At 34.6% G+C, this 17,855-nt stretch overlaps 2 protein-coding genes across 2 annotated transcripts; both read left to right on the top strand.

Annotated features, from left to right (window-relative positions):
- The first annotated feature begins 5,075 nt into the window (after nucleotides 1–5,075).
- LOC110105133 (ras-related protein RABC2a) lies at nucleotides 5,076–13,413 on the top strand. Its single transcript, XM_020834509.2, has 6 exons — nucleotides 5,076–5,549; nucleotides 7,348–7,416; nucleotides 7,536–7,601; nucleotides 10,241–10,362; nucleotides 12,515–12,643; nucleotides 13,016–13,413. Exons 1-6 carry the CDS (start codon nucleotides 5,411–5,413, stop codon nucleotides 13,133–13,135), a joined length of 645 nt encoding a protein of 214 aa, XP_020690168.1. The 5' UTR covers nucleotides 5,076–5,410; the 3' UTR covers nucleotides 13,136–13,413.
- Nucleotides 13,414–14,344: 931 nt separating this feature from the next.
- On the top strand, nucleotides 14,345–16,473 carry LOC110105107 (thaumatin-like protein 1). The gene is made up of 3 exons (XM_020834480.1): nucleotides 14,345–14,351; nucleotides 14,516–14,545; nucleotides 15,791–16,473. Exons 1-3 carry the CDS (start codon nucleotides 14,345–14,347, stop codon nucleotides 16,471–16,473), a joined length of 720 nt encoding a protein of 239 aa, XP_020690139.1.
- Nucleotides 16,474–17,855: the final 1,382 nt, after the last annotated feature.

Genomic DNA, 17,855 nt, shown 5'->3' with positions numbered 1-17,855 from the left:
TCCCGGGACGAAGTGGCTCTGGATGAATTTCGTCCAGACGAAATTAATTATCGTCCCTGGACGACTGGGCTATGTAAAATTTTCGTCCAGACGATCCGACTTTCGTCCAGACGAACCATGCAACCAAACATGTTTTCCTGCACAACCTATACCGATCGTCCCGGAAGATCCGACTTCGTTCGGACGAACCTGGGAGCAAAATGGCCTTTACAGTGTTGGTGACGTGACTCATCCTGATTGACCTTTGGACCGTCCGATGACCGCATATAATAATCTCTCCTTTAGCAAATATTGATCATCAACCCTATATTGTGGAAGAAAAAGGTGGTTGTTTTTTCCTTCTGTCATTTTCTTTTTTACTTCGATTTCCCTTTAATTATATGTACAGAAAGCTGAAAATAATCATGTCTGATATAGCTAAATTACAACTAAGAGTAAAATATTCACATTTTGCTGGCAGAGATTGATCATCATCGAAAGAAAGAAGAACTATTCAACAGCTCATTCACCATTATTAACGAGCTGAATTAATTAGCAAAGGCTCCATGCATAAGAAGGATAGAAGAAAAGTAATTGTATTTGATACCTCATGAACATATTCCCGTTCGGATATGAATCTTAATTTATATTTGAATTAGATATTTTCAAAATTAAATTTAATTAAGATCATTCGAAATCTGAATTAGAACCACAGATGCTATTCAACGCTTAAAGTTGTCAGCCAATATCAAATTAATCTGAAAGCAACTGAATCAAGAACAAATTAAGGTTTCGTTTGGGACAACTTTCTTATTACTTCTTAAATTTTGTAAAAAAAAATTGCTTTAATAACCAGTAAAAAATCTGTCACAAACGAAATCTAAGCCTTCTGGTATAGTACAGAACTAGAGCTAGCAGATGACCTATCTAAAGAAAACTTTCTGTTTTTTTTTTTCTGGAAGTAGTCATTCCTAGATGCTACTAAAGGGCTACTTGGTTGGTCGTAAAAATAATACTTTGATATTATTTGCATTAGTATATAATAAATATAAGTGAATATTTATTTTTATATGGTTTGAAGTAAAATAAATGTAATTAAAGTCAAAAAATGATGGCAGCGGTGGGCGACCATGGCAGTAGTGCTTGGAGGCAATTGGCGAAGAGTGTTGGCAGCAGCTGACGACAACAGTGGTTGGTCATGGTGGTGGTAGCCAACGAATTGTGGCGGTAAGCAGCGGCGGTGATATTTAGCATCCAATGATGGGTGGGGTTGTGACCAGAGGCGGGAGGTGGCAAGAGATTGCTTGCCATGAAAATAGTTTTTACTCAAAATTGTCTTATTTGATTTGCCTAAAAAATGAATTAAAACACTTTATAGTACATTCATTTTTTACTTTACTTTGTTTCTTCTTTAATCCAATCAAACATCAATAATTTTAGAACTCATATAAATGATTTTCTTTACATTCACATGACTTTAAACCAAACAGGCACTTAAGATTCTAAGTTTCTCTGCATCCAAATGTTATAGATGTTAATATAAGCAGTTAATGGCCGCCGCTTCTTTTCAATAGTATGTATTGTATTAGAAGAATGTGACTGAAACCTAAACGAATAGAAAGACTAAGCAGAAAGCGATCTTTAATTTAAGGCAATTTTTTTGATTAATTCATGCAAGAATGGTGTCGCACCCAAATGTTGGGACTAGAAATTTGGCTAAATCCTTTGGATTTAACAAGTCGAGCAGAGGCAAAGAGGTCTTCTAGAATCATTCCTAAATAGGGTCATATGACATTAGAAGGTTCTGGAAGATTCTACAATGTTCTAGAATATCCTAAAAGATTTTAGAATATTTTAGAAGGATCTAGAAGATTCCATAAGATTCAAAAAAAAAATGGAAGGCCTATAAGGTCATTGAGTACTCTAGAATGTTCTAGAATAGTGTGGATGCTTTAAGAGTATTCTAAGATGCTCTAAAACTCTTTAGAATGTTATACAGCTATGTAAGTGTAAGCAATACTATGAAGTGTTCTAGAAAAATTCACACTTATGAAGAATAGAGTGAGCTCTAGATTGTTCCTAGGCCAGGGGAGACTTGGAAGATCTCTCCATGACAATAGACAGTTAGACACTTAAAGAAAAAATTTGTATGATTTATTTTTGCCGCTTTGTAAATTGTGCTTGGTGAGTTCATTGTGAAATCCAACCATCATGATTTGGGTGAGCTCATGAAGTGTTTGGCGGGTTCAATATATCGACTAAATTATGACTTTCGTATTGTTCAACGTAGCTCGGATGACTCCATTAAATTTATTGTGAATCACAAAAGATTATGATTTTTGTTCATCTTATTCTTCGAGTTCACTAGACCTCTAAATTGAGGTTATTAGAGGTTTCATTTTGGATGGCTTTTTTATTGTTTCTTAAAGTTATTTTAAGGTCAAAAATTATAATTTATGTAATAAAAAACAGCTTTAAGAAACAGTGAAAAAGCCGTTCAAATGAAGCCTGGATCAGGTCTATAAAATATTGAGCATACAAGATCCAAAAACAAAATTATTATTATATGATATTTGTGTTCTAAGTGTAAGTAGTTTTAAGTTGCACCTACTTTTATGAGTAGAATCATTTTGACATTATTAGTTAATGCCATAACAATGAATTGCTTTAGGATAGGGGTGTTAAAATGTGACACGACCCAAAATCCGACTAAGAAATTTACGTGTTCGGGTCAACCTGTTTATCATATGGGTCGGTTCGAGTTGACCCGAATACTCGAAATCAACTGGTTTGAATCAGGAAAATGATTGTCATTTGCACTTCTGGTCACGCCCACCATTCAGTCCATTGGCACTCGCTTGTCACGTAACTGCGTTTAGTCTAGTCGCAGCCATCGGCCATTGCTGCCGTCGGCTCGACGTACCATGTCTCACGACTCTTGCTCGGCCCAGCAGGTCCTCCGCACTTCGCCACTTTTGTAGGTCATCTCGTACCGCGTCTAGTCCGTCCGACCCATTCCGGCTCATGTAGATCCCACACCCGCAAGCCGCACTTGCACCACCTGGCCTGACATGCACTTGCCTGGTTTTTTAACTCAAATGGGTCTACGGGTTGTGTCGAGCCAACCCGATAACCCACGCAGGTCAGTGTCGGGTTGAAATACCTAACCACTTTGTAAAAATATACCGGGTTCTGTTTGACATGTTTATACTCGGGTCAAATCGGGTTCGACCCGAACCCAACATCGACCCGTTTTGACAACCCTACTTTAAGAGATATGTTTAAAGCTCGGTTAACGACAACTTTTGGCCATTATTTTTTATGTTTTTCCAATAAATTTCTATGCTAAAAAATGTGTAAAAACGTTAAAAATGGACAGCCTGAAAGAAGCCTAATTTTATAAAAAATTAGAGGAAAGAGTTTTTTTTTTTTTTTTTTCTTAGGAAAAGATTAGAGAAAAAGGACAGTGAGAATACTTTGCATCCGGGTCACAAATTGGGGCCATTTTGTTGAAGTGTTCAATAAAAATATGGACAAATGATTTACTATGATTTTTTTTATTATTTTACAATTGAAGCTTTGCTCCTAGTCCATTTTCAAACACACCAACAAGGCTTTCTTTTGGGTTGGCAAAGGACGCAACTTTGTTGAATGGAAGCTAAGAATTCTTTTACGCCATTATTTGTTGACAACCCATCGCTTTAAAGGCTTTGGATTTTACAACTGGAAAGCAATTCTTTAATAAATAAAAACAATTTGTCATATGATGTTTAATTCCATTGTCTTGCACATTAGCTTTTGTGCATTGATAATTTTTAATCAATCTTATTATTAAACAAACCTATTAATTATATTATATGCAATATTGATTATATTATGATTTAAAATATGTTAAGCATAACAATATCAGTAACGGAGCTCATCCTGGTCTATTGGTTGGGAGCTTAGGCTATCAATCAAGAAGTATTTGGTTCCTAACTTGAATGGGTACCAATATTTGATATGACCTGAAAACACGATTGAAAATTTTCGGGTTCTAGTGAGGTTCAGGTTGGGGATTTCAACCCGTTTGTAAAAATGGGTCTGGTTTGGTTGACCCTGAAATTTGAAATCAACCCGATTTGACACATTTTTAATTAATTTATGAGGATTTAAAAGATTTTTATGAAATAAGTAAATATTATTTTTAAAAATATTAAATAATATTGTCCAAACTGAATTAAGCTTGATTTATCTTAAATTGATTAAATTAAATCTTAGTTTAATTTGATATAGGTTTAAATAAATCAAATTAAATAATAAAATTTTAGTAAAAGATAACTGAAGCGAGTCGGGTTCGGGTTGACCTTGACCTTAAGCAGGTCGAGTTCAAGTTCGAAAAACCAACCAGTTTGCAATAATGGGTCGTGTTCGGTCGGGTTCAACAGTTACGGGTTGGACCTGAACCCAACCCGTAACACGATTTTGATAGCCCTAGTAACTTAAGTATATATATGAATTTGTCTTAATTGACCTAAATAAAAATATCGTTATCAACAAACTCATTAAAACTTTAATATCTTTCTAATGTTTTCTTGTAACAACTTTTCAATTGCTTTCCTAATATGAACAATATTTAGTAAAAAATAATGTGTTTAAAATATAGTTTTCTAATTCCTATTTTAAATTTATATTTTTTAAAATAAAATTTTAAAAAAATATTTTAGAAATTATGGTTAAAAGTCTGCTTGAGATAGCTACAGTTTTTTAAAGTTGATTGTAAATTTATTGTAGAAAAAAAACTAAAATTTTGTATGTTGTCGTACAATTTTTTTTAAAATAATTAAAAAGTCGATATAAAATAGCAGATAAATAGAATTATGATTACTGCCAATAAAAAAAATTTCCAAACAGACTCTAATTCTATAATGGACCTAAAATCAGATCTAAAAAGCTAACCTCATATGAACTTGAATCAAATCCGATTTGACCCGACCCTATTTGAACTTTAACCTGATCCAAAAATTATTTGGATCGGATCTGAGTTTAGAGAGACCGGGTCTGAACCCGGCCCGTGAGCTGTATAAAGAAATAAAAAGAAACATCCAAACGGCGACGGAGAACGGACGTGGAGGCGGAGAAATGGCGTGGGGGCGGAGAGAGAGAGGGAAGCGCCACGGAGAAAAGGAAAAGCGTCCATATGTCACCTTCTTCGTCTTCTCCCTCTCCACTGGAAAGAATAGATTCCGATGCTTTGCTTTTGTCTCCTCTCTCCTTCTTAATTGCTCAAGTCCTCTCATAGATTTTTTGTGCAATTCGCCCTGTGAAATTCTTTTCATGCTTTCGCTTTCCCCTAGCAACTTATCTGCCCCATCACCAGCGGCATCCAGGAGGAAGACGATAAGTTGAGGGTGATAAGGAGGAGGTTTTTGCTTTTTGAACCCGGAGATTGATGGGTTCGCCTACCGGACAGGGAAGCAGCTACGACTACTCTTTCAAGATCCTTCTCATCGGCGATTCAGGGGTGGGAAAGAGCAGCCTGCTTGTCACCTTCATCTCCCACTATGTCGAGGATCTAACGCCCACCATCGGTGCGTACTGCTGTGACGAAGTGAATTCAATTTTGTTTTTGTTAGGACAATTTTTCTATATATCTATCCGCTATGATATTTATGGGTATTAGCTTGGTTGATGTATGTCTTGTTCGTTAGGAATGGTGTAAGTTGATGGTGGGTGCCTTTTACCAGAGGTGAAGGGGATTTGCCCGGGAAAAAAACCTGCTGTAGCTCGGGCATGAGTAGTCTCTGAGTTTGTTGATGACCTCTTGAACAAGTCGTTTGACATTTGTCATCGAACAGTTATTTAGGTTCTATTCGCTTTAAGGAATTACTAGAAAAAAATATGAAAAAGGAAATCATAATGAAAAGATTGTAGGAATTTAATTGAAAACTGTTTTTCTTAAATATTTTGGTTGAGGATAAATTTAGTGAAAATTTTTTTTTGTCCATTTCCTGTTTGGTTAAGCAGAATTTGAATATCTGTTTCTCGTGTATACGTGTATGTGAGTTAGAGCAATGGCCCAATGATTTCTCTTCTCGTTTGCTCTAGGGTTTGATAAGGAATTGTGAATGTAAATGTACATTTGTTCAAATCCTTAGGTAAATCAAGTCACATGTTGATTACATTGGAACCAAAAACCAAATATTAAATTTTAAATGTCTATTTTTCTTTCATTTTCCACGATTCCTCCTAACCAAATAAAGCCTGATTGACTTTGTACATACGGTTGATGAAATATTGGAGATAAAAAATACTTGCAGTTGATGAAATAGTGTAGAGAATTCCTGAGAAGAAGATGTCATGGTGATGTTATTTTGTTGTTGGGCGTTAATTGGGGGAAATTATGGGAGTCTTTTAGACAAGGATGCTTGATTGGGCATCTCCAACCGAACGCCAAACAAGCGTATGGCGTCGTTCGGTCGCTCCAGCTGAGCGCTAAATCTTTCGCTATTTGCTTTTGGGAGAATAGTGTGGCGCCAATATTGGCGTCGCACTGTTCACCCGTTATATATATATTTTTTAATTCGAAAAATTGGTTATTAATTTTTAAATGTTAAGTATGAGAAAGAATATACTTGGAATATTCTCTTTTGGTTAGGGTTACAAGCGAACCAAACGTTTGACGAGCTACTCATTGCTCGGTTTGATTAAAGCTCGTTTGTGATCGTTTAACTAACTAAACAAACAAACTTGAACAACATTTTAAATATTCGATCATTAAATAAACAAGCTTGAACACTAATGTGTTCGGTTCATTTATGTTCACGAACAACATCATTTGAAGCTCGTGAACAAGCTCAACATTAAGCTCGATAAGAAGCTCTATAAAAGCTCGATTCATGTTTGATTCAGAGCTTGTGAATAAACTCAATAAAAATTTGATTAATATTTAATTATAAAATTGATAAATATATAATAGAAAGTAGGCATAGGCGGTTTGTTAATATAGAATGAAAAGGGTAGGAGTGTGGGGTTAAAAAATTCATGCCCTGCCTTTGCTAAGAGAGTTTAGCTATTTTTCGGGTTAAATATTTTTTAAAATTTTTTGTTTCTTATGTTTTCTTTTCTCTATTTTTTTCCTGCTTTCTCTCGTCCTAGAAATAGGAGTACGAGTATATACGGACATTGTGGTGTCTCCAGCTTGCATTCCTGTTACACTGCTATGTATTGTAGTTTTATTTTATATTGTAGATATAAAATAAAATTCTTGTCACTAACTATCCTAGTGTTTGGTTATGGCTGATAGTAGATGTTTTCTGGAATTAATCATTTTAGAATTTTTATTTTGTGCGCTTAGATCTCCCAATCCAAAATTCTTCCTTATTTCAGGTGTGGATTTCAAAATTAAGCATCTTATGGTTGGTGGGAAGAAACTGAAGCTTACTATATGGGACACTGGTTAGTTCACAGATGAAATCTCAGTATAATTTTAAGAAGTTAAAGTTTTTGAGTATTTGAGCTTAGAACATGCGCCACTGCTATTCCAATTAAACCTTTAACCTTCAACCTTGTGGCAGCTGGGCAGGAGAGATTTAGGACGATAACAAGTTCCTACTATAGAAATGCTCAAGGAATCTTTCTAGGTATGCAATATGCTTAACAAGCTGTGTTTAATGCTCAATTAAATAAAAATAATTCAGTGTTATATTTTATCTGTTGTTTCTAGATATTCTATAGTTGATTCATTCATCACTTTTAGATTATTTACCTCGTCGTTTAGGTTATTTACATCATTTACATCACATTTTTTATTCTAGCAAAATTTATCATAAACATTACAAAGGGAGAGAGAATCACAGTGCAACTGATTGTTGCAAACATAGAGAGGAGTTTGCAAATACCATGGATGAACAGGTTGCTGACTCTCGGTAGAGTTACACGTGTCTTGGGTTGTGAGATAGAGCATAACAAGGGAATGTTAATGGCCAAGTTGATACTCGACTTCTATTCAAAATGTTAATCAATTTTTTGAAAAAAAAAAAAAACCCTTAAGTGAAAAGGGTGGTGGAGTCCAATGAGATCCATATAGGCTGAATGAAAGGTGCAAGCCTGCAAGGCTCTTTGGCAAGCAAGTGTTCCTTTGAGGAGCCGGACACAGGTTATGCTGTTTATTAAGTCACAAGCAAGGCAGTAGCATTTGAGTGCTATCTCATGAACTTGATACCACTTGATGAGATGTTGTCTGCTTTAAATTGTCAGGCCAATTAACTTAAGCTAATTCAAATGGTAATCCCTCCAAAGATACTATGACACAAAATTTTGTTGGTTCTCCATTGTTATTTACTGAATCATAAAACCTACTTAATGAGCTCAATCCTTGTAAATGGAAGGATAAGTTTGAAAGCCAATATGATATTGACAAGATGAGTAGTTGAGAAAAAGTAATAACTAATAATTGCTATCAATTGCTTATTAAAAAAGTCACACTCAACATGCAATAAGATAATGCCTTGAGAACAAAAGAATATCCATGCTACATGAGTCAGATAGTTGTGGGCAATAAAAATTTTATTAAGAACCAAGTTTATTATGGCAAATAGCCAAATATATGTTTTTTTTTTGTGTGTATATATATATATATATATATATAGAAGTTAGGAATGATGGTGTATTTAAGAGATTGTGAGAGCAATATTATTGACGAAAAAAATACTGAGAATAGATTTATGTGTTTTAAGAATGTCCAACCAAGGCAGACAGCACCAATTAGATGGATTAATAGAATTAATACAAAAGAGAATTGGAAGGAAGATGTATGGAAGAAAGGAAACAAAGCAAGAGGTGTGAAAAATTATTACAAATTATAATTAAAACCTCTTGTAGCACCTCGTGAATGGATAGAGTAAGATTTGTAAAGCAGTCCCCAAATTGTTTGGATAAGGATAATGATGAAATTAATACAAATGAAATTGGAAGGAAAAGATGTAATTGAAACGAAGCATGATAAGAAGTGTGAAAAAGCTTTCATAAACTAAGAAATGTGGGAGGATTCATAAATTAGAGATTTGGGGCATACTGATTCATCAATTTTTAGAGGTTTCATTACTGAAAAATGGTTGACACATTATGCTAAACCCTTCCCACAAGTGTTATATGGTTGTCTCATTGACCTTCTTTTGCTTCTCTAAATTCTTTTATATGGAAATTGAACTGCTTTACATTTTCTTGTTTGTTCTATGATGAGAAGAGATATTAGAATGGTAGAATCCCCAAAAATACATATAGTCCACCAAATCTTTCTCTTCCATTTCATCTATGTTCCATTTTCATCAAATTCTTCTCACATTCTAGATATTTACCAGCAAAGAATGATAATTTCTCTCATTCTAGGCCATTGCACTTGAGTCTCTCTCTCTCTTTCAACCTCCCTCCGATTCTCTCATCCCCACGGCACACACAGACCACATTCACAAACGCCCCCCTTCATCTTCTATATGTTACACTATAAAATTCTAACTCTTGGCTGATGACCATGCTGCATTTGATACGATCCTTTGTCTTTACTTGCCGCATGCACTTCCCTACATTCCTCAGTTTTTGAGAGTTGGCAAGTTGAGTTTCAATGATCATGCACTTGAAATAACCATGGGATATGAACTAAATCTAGGGATGCAAATATGTAGGGTGGGTGGATAATGCCCCAAAGTGAGAAACATCTTTCTTTTAAGGGTCTATAATACTAGATGCCGAGGCATGGCATGAGCCAAGTCATCATTTGGTTTTGAGCACCTTGACTAAACCAAGAAAATTAGGTCACGATCAGATCTAATGAGAACAAGCGGTCCGTTTATCTTATTATTTGTATCATATGGGTCAAATTATATCGATGTAAATAAGGGATCCTGTGAACAGGTTTATGTAGAATTATTGTATTTTTTTATTGTTTACTCTTCAATGTGTATGCATTCTCTTTCAATAAAATGCTTGATCGGCAAATTACCTTATTTATTTATTTGTTTATTTTACAATGACATTGATCCTCAAGGTTATTGTTCCGACTGACTTATTCAATCCACAAAAGATCAAATTGATTACTTGACTTTTTCTTTTTTTCTTTTTAATATTGGATAAAGCAAGGTACTTCGTTTCCTTTATGAGAAACAGCTTGCTTGCATCGCCTTTTCTATTGCCCCATGCTGCTTTAATATCTTCCTGCAATTTTCTTCTATGTTTTGATATAATTCTAAATGCATAGTGTGATAACTATTTATACTTCTTTCAGTCTATGATGTTACCCGAAGAGAAACTTTTACAAACCTATCAGAAATATGGGCCAAAGAAATAGAACTGTATTCTACGAATCAGGATTGCATCAAAATGCTTGTTGGAAATAAAGTTGATAAGGTATGTATTTTCTCGCCTCTAGTGATGCTAATATTTCCATAGATTATATTCTCGGCTTATTAAGTGGTACTAAGATTTGCTTAAATTACTTGTAGGTCCTAAGAGTTTCACTTGTAATCCCTTGAGACTTTAGTAGTATAACATATAAATTTGTCCATTAAGAGGGGACCATTAGGGGCACTGCGTCAATATTATGCTTTGTCGCAGTTTTGTAATTAATTAAAGGGTGAAACAAAAAGATAATCTCTTCTCCCATACATAGTATTAGACCGCCGGTCCATTATGGATTGGTTCAGCCAGCCCTAGACAAGGGGTCGGCCATGGTTTACTCAAGGAGGAGCAAGGGTCTGCCCAAGCTATAGCCGGCCCCCTTTGGGGGAGCCTACTATTTGAAAATTGAGGGAAAGGATGGTGTGGCTAGGGAGGAATTAATGTTTCATGGGCTCTTTTGTCCTCTCGTTTTATTATTTAATTTGCTTTAAGGAGTGAGGGGGGGGGGATTTACTGTTATGATTATCTTGCCTTTGCTAATTTTGGTTTTTACTTGGTGTTCTTGGACTCTAGCAAGGTCTAGAGAGTTGGGAGAGATAAATCCTCCTCTTGAATTGAGGATCAACTGTATCTTGGTGTTTTCCTTTTGGTTTCTCATCAATTCTCATCTAGTTTTGTTGTTTTTTCTTTGGATTTGTTAGGGTTTAATGATGAAATATAATTGAAATACTAAAATTGATAAATTTCACTGGAGTTTCACAAGTGTTTCCTATCACATAAACATCCACCCGCAGCAAATTATCTGTGAACGTCATGTTTTCAAGCAACAACATCCCACATCATTTAGAAATCCACATCCTTTAACCTTTTACTGTACTTTTCATTGTTTACCCTTATGTTATATGGCGTGTGGTTGAGAAATGAATTAAGAGAAAAAGAAGATTTCCTTTAGAAAAATAGCACATCAAATTGGGATCTTCTAGCGAGTTGAGAATGCAATGACGAATTTATATGGGCATTCCTCCGAAGGGAGAAAATAGTTATCAATATCTCATCAGTAATTTGTATCCCTGCTATTTTAAGAGTTGCTGTTTTTTCTTTGGATTTGTTAGAGTTTTATGATGAAATATAGCTGAAATACTAAAATTGATAAATTTCACTGGAGTTTCACAAGTGTTTCCTATCACATAAACATCCACCCAGAGCAAATTATCTGCGGACGTCATGTTTTCAGGCAACAACATCCCACATCATTTACAAATCCACATCCTTTAACCTTTTACTGTACTTTTCACTGTTTATCCTGATGTTATATAGCGTGTGGTTGAGAAATGAATTAAGAGAAAAAGAAGATTTCCTTTAGAAAAATAGCACATCAAATTGGGATCTTCTAGCGAGTTCAGAATGGAATGATGAATTTATATGTGCATTCCTCCGAAGGGAGAAAATAGTTATCAATATCCCATCAGTAATCTGTATCCCTGCTATTTTAAGAGCCCCCTTTTTGCCATTTCTGTGAACTTCTTGGGTGTCCTTATTTTCTTTCGATAGTTCGTTGTTGGCTTACTATTTGTTGTAACTTCCTTAACTTATCAATTGCCAACCTTTTCCATTGTTTAATTAAACAATGTTTACGAAGGAAAATTTGAATTATGGATTGTTTAGGGATTTTGTAAGCTTCATTTGGCTTTAATTAGTCTTTTGGAGGCTAGGATTTGAGCAGCTTGAGATTTGCTAAAATTTGAGATCTAGGATTTTTTTTGTTTGTGCTCTAGGCTTTGTTAGAGATTTGGAGAGTACTCTTCTTCCTCTCGAATTGAAGAAATTTATATCGTTTGTTGTTTTCTTGCATCTATTAGTGTATTTCTTCGTGGATTCTCTCAGTTTTCTCTATTTTCCTAAGAAAAACTGTTGTAACCCACTGTTTGACTGCTGTAAACAGCCGTTATCTCCACTGTTTTCCACCAATTCTTGTTAGGTTTGCTTGCAAACTCAAGTATTACCCTTGGGGTTACTTGCGAACTCAAGTACTTCCTATCATAATTCTCCTATGGTTTCTCAATTTCCATAATCTAAGTGGGATGAGCCTTATGATATGTAAATATGTGATATTTAACACTCATAATATTGTGAACCTAACTGTTTTGATCAAATTTATCAGGAGAGTGACAGAGTGGTAACGAAAGAAGAAGGAATTGCTTTTGCACAGGAATACGGATGTTTGTTTCTTGAATGCAGTGCAAAAACGAGGGCAAATGTGGAGAAATGTTTTGAAGAGCTTGCGCAAAAGGTACGCATGAAGAGAGGACAAAGTAAATAGGTCCTGTTTGAATTATTTTGAAATTCTGATTGATATTTTGACTTTTCATTCCTGAAAATTGACTTAAAAACTGGTCTTCTAGCTTTACTTTCTTGTTAAAAACTGGTCTGCTAGTAAATAGGTCCTGCTAGCTTTGTTTTCTATTTCATATATAAGATTATATATTTCGCAATCCTATTTTGCTCACACTAAAAAGAGAAGTTGGTTTCGCCCATGGGGCCCATGAGTTTGTCTTATTTTATTCTGTTATTGAAGACTTATTAGTTTGATATTTTAGAGCATCTTATTATTAGGAGAGTTTGTTTCACTAATTTAATATTATGATTGGTTGTAATAAAATAGATTTTGGAGGTGCCCAGTCTACTTGAAGAAGGCTCTGCAATTGGAAAGAAGAACATTTTGAAACAACGGCAGGAAAGCCAAAAAAATATGGGCAGCAGTGGCAGTGATTGTTGCTTTTGACTACCTGAGGGTCGCTGAATTGAAAGAACTCGCTTGAAGATTGACTGATAATCTTTTGGCCCATCGACTATACATTCTTGTTCCATAATTTATATAGATGAATTTACATTTGTTTCATCATTGATGTGAATATCAATTTGTGTGTGAGAGGCTGAGGAGAGGGAATTTCTCTTAGTGACTGTATATTAATCTTTCTAATTGTTTAATGTGTTTGAGGTTTGATTTTCATCTTATTTTCTGCCTTTTTTTTAAATGAGATAGAGAGTGGATGTTTCTCTTGCTTTGATTTATTTTATGTATTTATTTTATTGAGGGCTAAGAGATTCCAACTGAACTTCCTCCTCTCTTGCCATAGATTTTAGACAAATTAAGGCTTCGTTTGGGATGACTTTTTTATAGGTTTTTAAAGCAATTTTCTAGTAAAAAATTAAAAATTTTATACAAAAAAGTTGTTTTGAGAAGCAATAAGAAAGTCGTTCCAAACAAAATTTAAATTGAACTTCTTAATATTAATTTCCTTCAATCTCATCGCTGCTAGTAAGAGGTGTTCTTCTGCAGTTCATTGCTATAATGACATTTGTATGCATAGAAGTCCATGAATTTTTAAGATTCCATCATATCACATGCAAACTCATCTTGATATGTTGGTTAGGTCTTTTGGCTATCTATCATGAGGTCTTGAATTCGAGTCTCGTATATGTGATATGTGTGAATTTGTTTTAATTGACCTAAGCATACCAAAAAAAAATGTCATTAAATTTTAATTTCAATTTAAAGTGTGCAATCAATTTCAAAATCTTTGATATGATGATGATTCAACCGATTGATTTAATGGTGGATTTCATGATAAATTTTCTAGATTCAGTCATTCGGTTCAATATTATATGAACTCTTAAAAAAATTGTATTAATATATTTAATATAATTTATATCAACCACCAAGATGAGACTATTTTTTATATTTATTTTTAATTTTATACATTATAATATTATTTTTCTTATAATTAAATTATTAAATAGAGGAATTTATGTACATACCATTTTATTTTTTGCTATTTACATATCTAACATCTAAAATTTTAATATTATATTTTTATCACTTATATAAAAATTTAATATTAAATATATCACTCATATATTTTATTCTTATCACTTATAACACCCTATAACTTTTAATATTTTATTTCATGCATTCATGTTTATTCCATAGATGGTAGGTATGTAATATTAAAATTTTAGATGTTACATATGTAAATAATATGAAATAAAGTGGTATGTATGTAAATCTCTCTATTAAATAATATAAGTAAATGTTTAATAATTTATTTGTACTATTTACAAATTTAGATATTCTGTATAATAATTTAACTATTTTATTCAGTAATTAATATTTTAATTCTACTAATAGCAAGTATTCAAAGGGCTGTCAACCGCATTGGATAAACTCCCATTTTCATAGCCGAACACGCAATCATATATCAATAAAATGGATAGATCCTTAAGCAAAAATAGGAAAGCAATATGCCATATAAAGTAAATATATTATTAAATATTTAGTGTAGAACATTATTTTGTTATTTTTTTCCTCCCATACATTGGAGAAATTATTCTGTGCATACACCGGATGGTCCGGAGACCAACTAGAACGCGTAAAAAAGTGACGTGACTCGTTCTGATTGGCCTCCGGATAAGTTCGGAGTCCACAAAAAATAAATTTTCTATGCATTGAAAACCTTCCAATCCATTAACCTAAATTTACTTTAAAAGCCAACGCTCTGGCTATGTAATACCTTGTCCTCTTTTCTTCTGCTCCACACTCCTATTCTTCAATGAAAAGGAAGCCATAGCTACTCCTTCAATCAAGTTCTAATCTCAATTCTCCTCCATGGCAACAACAACACAAGCTCTTCTCCTTGTTCTTGTTTCCTCTCAAATTCTTCTTCGTCTTCTTCAAGGTGGGTATATTTACTTCTCTTATCGTCCTAATTTGATTAAATTATGTTAAAAGCTTAATTCATGTAATAAAGACTAATAAAAATGACATAAAATGCTATGCTAATGTTGTACATTATTGTTATTTGTTGTTTCTTATATATGTTAAGTGAAATTAAACAATAATTAAAAATTAATTGGCAAACAAATCAAGAGTTCTTGGATATGAAAATAAGTTGAATTGAGAATAATAAATCAAAATAAAATAGTAAATTATAGAAAAATATTTGGAATAAGAGTTATATTTTTATTTTTTTTATCATAAAATATTGATCATGCTTCTGATGTTTATTCTTTTATTCTTTTTAAAACCTATTAAAAAGCTTAAATTTAATAATTTTATTTTGAGATGAATGTAATATATATTTTTGATTAATAATTTATATTTTAATCTCTTCTCAAAATAAAATTTATAAATTAAAAACTTATTTTAATCAACTATTTGCCATAATATAATATAATTTTTGCCTGATTGTATCCTCTTTTGATTGCTTCATTAAAATTTCTGTCCTTGAACGCTAACATTATTTTTTATTTTCACAAAAAAAAAAAAAAAAATCCTAGAATAATGATTCCGTCATTCTTGCTAAAAAAAATACTTTTTTATTTTTTTATTTTTATTTTTTTAAAGTAAATTTAATTACTTGAGTGTAACTATATGCAGGTGTCAATGCCATCACATTCACAATAACAAACAACTGCGAGTTCACCGTCTGGCCGGCCACCCTCTCCGGCGGCGGCCACCCGCTACTCGATACCACCGGCTTTACCCTCGACCCCGGCTCCACCGTCTACCTCCCAGCCCCACCTACGTGGTCCGGCCGCCTCTGGGCCCGCACCCACTGCTCCACCGACCCCACAGGCAGATTCTCGTGCCTCTCCGGCGACTGCGCCTCCGGCTCCATCTCCTGCTCCGGCGCCGGCGGTATCCCTCCCGCCACCCTAGCCGAGTTCACTCTCGACGGCGCCGACGGCAACGACTTCTACGACACCAGCCTCGTCGACGGCTTCAACTTACCACTATCGATCGTTCCGGACGTCGCCGGCTGCAGTGCCACCGGCTGCGCCAGTGACGTTAATCAGCTGTGTCCGGTGGAGCTGCAACAGACGGCTGATGACGGCGAAGTGATAGGCTGCAAAAGTCCCTGCTTGGTCTTCCAGACGGACCAGTACTGTTGTACGGGGGCGTACAGTGATCCGCACACGTGTACTGCTACGGACTACTCGAGGGTGTTTAAGGATGCTTGTCCGCGCGCTTATAGCTACCCTTATGATGATCCGACGAGCACCTTTACGTGCGTTGGGGCAAATTATCTGATTACTTTTTGTCCTGTTGATGGAATATAGTATCATAGTAGCGAGAAATGTTAAGGAAAAAGATTTGTATCAGAGTTTTGTGTTCTTCTATATATGCAATACTCTCTTGATTCTGAGTCATAAATGATCATGGGAAATTTTTCTGTTAGAATATATGACAAAAGAAGATTTCAATTGAGATGGGCCTCTAATTGTTTCTGAGTCATAAACGATTGTAGTAGCTATTTATATTGGCACTACTAAAAAAATAACATTTTTTGCCTCAGTTGTGCGGAGGCGGTTTTGAAACCGGTGCTAAAACATACCTTTTGCACCGGTCTTAACCAGTGGAAGATTTTAACTCAATTTATAACGTAGCGAATCGGACGAATCCCTAATTTGGCTCTCCTCCTTTCGCAAAAACCCTCAGTGCTCCATAGCGGTGTGTACGGACCGTGCTCGATAGCGAACTGTGTCAAGCCCGTCGCAGCTCCTAAGGCGAATCCCGGCCAGCAGCCCATAGGCTTCTTTATCTTTTTTTTTTTCCCTCTACTCAAAGAAAAATGATCGAACCGCCCGAAATGATCATTTGAAGACAACTCAAATGCCTCAAGAGACCTTAACTTCCTCCATTAAACTCATATCAGATAATTCATATATATTGTATTGTATCAATATCTTACTCAATTATATATGGAAAACCGTTATTTATAATCTAAAATAAACACTTACGGAATTGTTTTAGTTGGGCTAGACCAAGTGATGTTTCATTTTTTTGGTTTTTTTCAAGTAAACATGGAATTATCTCTTACAATATTTATTTATGTGCGTGCTGGACTTTTGTATAGAATTAATACTACATTAAATGTAATTATTTTTTGTGCACATATCCGCGGGAAAACCTTGAAAAAAATAAAATATTTCCGACGGAATATAATCTGACGGAATATAATATGACGAAAAATAGAGACGGAACTAATTTAGAGACAGAATATTTCCGACGAAAATTATTCCAACAGATTTTAGATAGATTTTGGAATAGAAAAAAAACACGTTTTTTTGGAGAATGTCGGTGTAATTTTTTGCCAGTTATTCACTCATTCTGGGCGAAAAATCCCACCGAAAATAATAGATGAAAAATATAATTGATACGTCGTCAAAAATTATCTTAAACGGGCGCGAATCTCAATGCAAAATCAAGTTGGAAACTTCAAAAATTAATTCGGAGACCATTTGAACTCTGGTTTGCCCAGCAAACTTACAGTCGAATTGAGCGTCTCGGAAATACGAACCCAACGACACCAAATTTGACTCAATCCGAGCCCAAATGTGTCCAAATCGAAGACTCGAAGTGCTGTTGGAAGATTTGAATCACAATTTGAGTTACCAAACGGTCTCCGATTTTAACGAGCTTATACTCGAATCGAACGGCT

This window comes from Dendrobium catenatum, unplaced genomic scaffold (assembly GCF_001605985.2).
Source record: "Dendrobium catenatum unplaced genomic scaffold, ASM160598v2 fragScaff_scaffold_292, whole genome shotgun sequence".
Lineage (NCBI taxonomy): Eukaryota > Viridiplantae > Streptophyta > Magnoliopsida > Asparagales > Orchidaceae > Dendrobium > Dendrobium catenatum.
Note: the sequence above shows the minus strand (reverse complement) of the source record. Positions and strands in the feature narration are given on the sequence as shown.